The sequence below is a fragment of the Teleopsis dalmanni genome, chromosome 2, assembly GCF_002237135.1.
Source record: "Teleopsis dalmanni isolate 2A chromosome 2, ASM223713v2, whole genome shotgun sequence".
Lineage (NCBI taxonomy): Eukaryota > Metazoa > Arthropoda > Insecta > Diptera > Diopsidae > Teleopsis > Teleopsis dalmanni.
In genome coordinates, this window is record NC_051847.1 from 75,238,554 (window position 1) to 75,245,474 (window position 6,921).

Here is a 6,921-nt window from a genome sequence, read left to right on the forward strand (position 1 = left end):
GCGCTTAAAAAAATACCATTTCATAAGAATGAGTTCTAGAGTACCACATTGAAAAAAATACCAATTTTAGTACTAAAGTACCGCATGTGTCCACCGTGGTCACAGGTATGGCAAGTGTCGACGTACAGATAGCCCCGGCTTTTATGACGGAATTTGATCTGACATATTGCTTTTTCTCTCAACTCTATTACTGTTGCACAGCTTATGACCACGGTTGCCACTTGAAAATTTTTTCCTGTACCAAAATTGGTTTAAAAAGGTACCATTTCTGTAAAAAAAGGTCCAAAATTTTTTTCCGACCTTTTTATTTTTTCGTTCTGTGTTTTTCATAGTGTTATAAATGAACAAAATATAAAATAGTGCAAAGTTGCATTTATAAAAAAAATTAATTAGAAATATCCATAATAAAGTTGGGTCGTCAAAAATGTACCATTGTTTAAACATGAGTACTAAACGAAAAAAAAAGTACCAATTTTGATAGTAAAGTACAATAAGTGGCAATCTTGCTTATGACGTGCCCGTAACACTCTACATAACAGCGTTGTTCTCAAAGTAGTAGGTTAGGTCTAACATAACCTATAACACCAATATACCATATCTTCTTCAAAACATGATTACGGGAATTTTTTTCAAAAGTTTTTTTTTATACTTGTAATGTATATATCATATATAAATAAATTAAAGCATTTTTTAAACTTCAAATCAAAGCGTATTGCTATTCTATGTCAATTCTTACCTAGATATCCATTATAAAGAGAGAGAGAGCCCGTAAAACCCTAAACCAAATGTACGGAGGAAACTCCATTTGTAAAAACAAGAAATTAAAAACAATAATTTATATATTATTTGCATTTGCATGAAACACTTTATTTTTGATTTTTAATTAAATTTTTATTTTTTAATATTTCATATCAGTTTTTTTTCATAAATAAATTTAAAAGCTAAAAAGCTAAAACAATATATATAATTAATATATATGTATATGTTTATGCATATACATAACTCTTGCAGCTAAACGCCTTAAATAATACAAAATAGGTTTCACTTAAAACTAAAATTAAAATTTAAATTAAAATTAATTTAAATTAATTTTTAATTTATAAATAAAATTAAAAACTATAATAATTTTCATAAATATCTATAGGAAAAGTATATATATATATAATACAAATATAATTTTGAAGTTGTTAATAATACTTTGAACATTTTTCTTATTTTTATATTTGATTCATTATTTTTTTTTTTAATTTGCAATGCATTAAGCAATTTCAATAGAGTTAAATAAATATACATAAAATATTTACAAGTATTTGAAGAGGAGAAAGCGCAGCTTGATTATTAGTTATAGAGTGAATTTAATTATATACAAGAGATATAATAAAAAAAAAACTAGGTGAGAGGTAAAGTAATTTATTTACAATTAATTCAAAATAAAAAAAATAATAATAGGAAAAAGTAAATGAAATGACATACGCACTTTACATTTATATCACATGATAATTTGTTCGTTTTGTTGTTGTAAATTATTTATTTCGATCAAAAAATTTTGAAACAACAAGAAACTTGAACTCTACGGCTTTTCAAAAAAAAAAAAATACTTTTTTTCTTCAATTATTTATTGCACAAAAATGTTGCTCCGCAGTATAACGCGAAAAGCTGGAAGCTTACTGGAACCACCCATTTATATTCTTCACACCTTAAGGAATTTGTCCATTCATACGCATTTCCAGCTCTTCTTCTTCCTTTGTCAGTGGTACAGTAGTGTGATTGTATAGACCCTGTGCCATCAATTGTAATGCTAAAGGATTCTTTGATCCTGTGGATTTTTTAATTTTAGCACGTTTGTTCTGGAACCAAATTTTTATTTGCGCTTCATTCAAGCCCAATTCTGAGCTCAACTGTTGGCGTCGACGCTCGGTGAGGTAACGATTTTCATTGAACTCACGCTGCAAGTAGAGAAAAGAAAGGAAAAGATTTTAGTTTTTTTTTCTTATTATTTATCTTTTTTTTGTTTTTATTTTGGTATGAAAAATATGCAGAAAGAATCAATTATTTGCGGTTAAAATGAAAGAAAGGATAATGTCAGGTTAGGAATTGAAAAGAGGCTAGAATATATGACCATAACTAATTCCCAAATTGGATGCATGTTACTGATATGTTGTTGAGACACACATCATAGATTCGAAGATAGGCGAAATAGTAAGAAATTGTGGTTTCTTATATGAGAAGAAGGAAGGAAAAGAAGACTCTCTATATTGAATGCTACGCAAAAGAGGATCAAAATCTTAAAAAATCACAAAGCAAAACGACGGGTGGCAGACGAAATGAGTGTAAATATTGTGGCATTTATGGAGGTGGGATTTTTTGACTCCTATCGTTTTATTGGCACTTAAAAATATTTAAAATGTAGTTGTTGTCATAAAAGATACTTCCTTCAAAAATAAATTGATGTATGTAAGAGAAAACATTTAGTTTACTTTTTATGATATTTGGAAAACAAGATAATAAAAAAAAAATTAAAATTAAAATTGTTTTCAGATGTGATGTTTTGACATGTTTATTAAAAATATGTACTTTCAACTGAAATTAAAATAAAGAAATAACAAACTGATTCAGTAATTAAAAAGTATTTATTAGCATTTTGCCAAAGATGTTGTAGAGAATGCTTTACAACACAGATTGTTTTAATAACAAATATATTATTTTATACATAAGTTGGCACAGGAATCTATCAAAATCAAGCAATAAGCCCACTAAGATTTTGAGAAAGCGTAGTAGGTTTAATAATATGCCAATATAATAATAATAACAATAAATTGGTTATGCTATAATTATTATATCAGTTATATGTTAACATATAATTGAAGAAATTTATAGGTTTCAATTCATTGGTTGTCACGGAAATCTATTAAAAGTGTCAAGCAACAATATATACAAGAAACATCAATTAATATCACTATATTCAATATTTTGCATCTCTAAAACACAATTGATATTTGGTAGTATTGTTTTTATCTTTATTCTCAAAATTTAAACAGGAGTTGTTTGTGTAATTCCTTAGTGATTGTCGATGAGCATTGCTTCGCACGCTACAAACCAAAAATTTTCCCGTTAACACGTCCGCATTTTGATAATAATTACTTGTGTGAATACTCTTATTAAAAATTTGATAATCAAAAAAGAAAAGACAGCATACTTCAATTGTTCCAACAATGCAACAGGAAAATAATACACCACATAAACACCAGCCGCAATAGGGAATGATAGGACATATTTTAAGGACACCATCTTAAGAAATTTGTCGTCAAGTACTAGACTAAAGTCTATAAGTATATAGAGGAGAAAGATGATAAAAAATTATGAAGCACCATACTATTGTATGTGAGGCTGAAGAAACATACACTCTTGGAAGAAGTTGAAGCGATTCAGTTATAAACCAAGTTGACGATAGTAATGCTCATACGTATAGAGTGCATCATAATAAAGAATTGTGCGAAGTTGAAAAGTAAATAATGTGTTTGAACTTCAAGAAGTTAGAAAAACCAAATATGATACTCATATTAAATGTATAAAGAGAATATTGATACTATAGACATATACAACTTTAATAGCGAATTATGTTCTTCACTTCAAGAATTTAAAGCAGCCTAAGATGATATATTAAGTAGAATAGAGTATTGTGAAAAGTCAATTAAGAAATGATATTTAAAACGAATATATGTATACAAAAATGGTTATATGCCAGGAATCGCTTTACTAAACTTGTCATAAATTGTTGTAATTATTCTTTGCTCTGTTTTTATTTTGGAATTTTTAAAGAAATCAAATAATATACCAAACCAAGTGAACCAATTAAGGTACTGTGTGTCTGTGTATAGCTGCTTCGGCATATATTTTTAAAATAAATCTTCACTGTTTTTGTTTAATACTATATTTTTGGAATTTTTAATTTTTACTCTGAATATTTCTGTAGCGGTTATTAGATCTGTAATAATATTTTATTTTAATATTTGGTACTTACTTTTAAACGCGCTAATTGTTCACTGGAGAAGGCGGTACGCGGTCGTTTTTCATCATTATTTTTGTCTTTTGGTTGCTTGGGGCGTCGGTAACGGGGTCCTGAAAGAAAGAACATAATAAAAATTATTACAAAAACATAATTTAAAAGTTATTAATAATAAAAAATTTTAAATTAATATTTAAAATATAATTAAAATTATTTTTTATTTTTAATAAAATTAATTAAATGTGATTTTCATAATCTTAAGTCATTTTGAGTTAAAGACAGATTTATTTTAATTAGACAGAAAATATTTGAAGGCAAGGAATTTTATTTTAAAAATTAAAAATAAATTTACAACTAATTTTTAAAATAATTGACCTTAAGTAATTATTTAATAAAATGATTATCCCATTTTTATAAAATTGAACGCTATTTATATATTTAATTTTGATTACATTCTTGAGTTTTAAGGGCAGATTTTATTTAATTTAAACGGAAAATATTTGAAAGCAAGGATTTTATTAAATAAAATATTAAATATTTTATTCATTTAGTATATACTTATAAAGTTTTTCATGACATTCATATATATAAATATTTATATACATATCAATTTTAAATTGTTTCTCTTATTTTCATGCCACTTTCATTTCGCTTTCAACTTTTATTTAATTAAACATTTTCACTCCCACCATGTCAGTTGTCAACTTGGTGCAAGCCCATTTGTACAGTACGAAAGAAAAAACATTATATTAAAATCATTTAAAATGTATACAGTAATAAATGCAGCTCTATGTGCATATATTGTTTTGTATATGAAATATACATAATAAAACATTTATTTTATTTCATGATTTTTCTTTATTTCTTTTGTTTTTGCAACGCCTTTTCACAGCTTTTGTATTTTAATTAAGTCTGCAAATCAACAACAAAGACAGCGACGACATTTTCTTCTATTAATTTGCGTTTTTTTTTAAATATAAATAACGTAGTTTATTATATATATTTTTTATATTCTTTATTGTTTTTGTGTTCTTTGTATTTTACTCTTTATCTGCACATTTGATTTATTAATATTTATTTAAGCATTTGACATTTGCAACGCGTCAAATTTATCAAAGTTGCTAAACGTAGTATGAAAAAACTATTTTCCACATTTATGCTAATTAATTAAACTAATGATTTAATTAGCATTTTTTTCTGTGTATTTTTCGTTGCTATTAAAAACAAGGAAAAAAGAAATATTTTAATAAAATTTTATAGGCACAGAAATCTTATTAAAAGTACAGGGAAAGACAGCGCAGAATACAGGTTGAAACGCCACAACTAATTTGTCAGCTGTCAAAATTTTCATAGCAGCTAATAAACGGGAGAATATGGCGGACACACGGACCAGGGTTGTTGTTGTTTTTTTCTGTTTTGTTAAGGCATGCCTGGCGTGGTGCTCTCTACTGTGGTATGTCGGGCCTTGCGTGGCTTTACTTGGTGCTTGTTAATTCGTAATATTGTTAATTAATGTGCCTTTTATTTCGGCTGACCGAATTGCTTTTGGTTGGTCTATCACTCAGAGTGGTTCGATTTGGTCTGGTTTCGTTGCATTTCATAGCAAAATTTTCTGATCATTTAAATGAAAAGTGTTTTTTATTTATATTTTCTTCTTTATTTATTAAATTTTATTTGAGTATTTTTTTTTTAATGTTATGTATAAATCAACAATATTTTTGTTATTTAATTTGTACAGTTTTAATATTTAAAATCAACCGTTCCCAAAAATGGTCGTACGTTGCAACTTCACTTGTCAAGTTTTTGAGGAATTTCAGTTACTTAATTATATCATTAAAACAATTTATTATTTTTTTTTTTTTTGAATTTTATCAAAATTATTACACTCCATAAATAATTATTTCACTTGAAAAAGAAAATATTTCATTTTTTTACATAATTTTTTAATGAAATATTTACTTTCAAACAAGTTTTTATTAAATTGCTTACAATTTTGTCGTTTATAAACGTTAAATTTTTTTTAAACAATAAATTAATTTTGATATTTCGAAATTCAAAAATTTATAAAATAATTTTTAAATGTTAATAATTTTGTGACCAAATAATTTTAATAATTATTTTTATATAGGCTAATGTCAAAACTTTTTTTATTTTATTGTTGTTTAAAAAATAAAAAACAAAATTAAAAATCACAATTTGATTTTCAATAATTTTATTTTCTTTCGATATTTCGACTTAGTCTAAAGTTTCTGCTGGATGACTTTAGACTAAAGTCGAAATATCGAAGAAAAATAAAAATTATTGAAAAATCAAATTGTGAATTTTTAATTTTTGTTTTTTATTTTTAACAACAATAAAATAAAAAATGTTTTGACCAATTAGCCTATATAAAAATAAACACTTACTAAAATAATTTTTAAAATTTTTTAATTATATTTTTATTTATATTATATGCGTATGAAAACATATGTATACCGTATTCATCATTATCATATATAAATATGATATATTTATATTATACATCAATATAATATATATAATAATTATCATATTTGTACTATTTATGTTATTTATTTCTTTTTTACAATGTTCTTTTTGAGTATTCTAACGTAATATTATTTATATTAAATAAATTATTTTAAAATATAAATATATAAATATAAGACAAAAAAAAAAAATATTATTTTATATTAATATTTAAGTTTTATGTTCAAATGTTTATGTATAACAATTAACACATTCTATTTAAGTTATTCATCTATTTTTCGATTAATAGATAAATAGTATAAACATAAAATGTTGAAATAATAAACTATTTACATACCTTGCATTAAAAAAATAAATAATAAAAATAAAACAGTGTATTCAAAAATATTTATAAAAATATTATTAATCTAAAAATATATTATTAAGTT

The 6,921-nt window shown here is 24.7% G+C and overlaps 1 protein-coding gene across 1 annotated transcript in view; it reads right to left on the reverse strand.

The window, feature by feature from the left end:
- Positions 1-1,564: 1,564 nt before the first annotated feature.
- Positions 1,565-6,921, reverse strand: part of LOC119674873 (segmentation polarity homeobox protein engrailed-like) — a 5,586-nt gene continuing 229 nt past the window's right edge. The window contains exons 2-3 of the mRNA XM_038086028.1: positions 4,022-4,119; positions 1,565-1,946 (exon numbers count right to left, since the gene is read on the reverse strand). Of these exons, the coding sequence (XP_037941956.1) occupies positions 1,698-1,946; positions 4,022-4,119 (347 nt within the window). The 3' untranslated portion in view covers positions 1,565-1,697. The remainder of the gene's footprint in view (positions 1,947-4,021; positions 4,120-6,921) is intronic.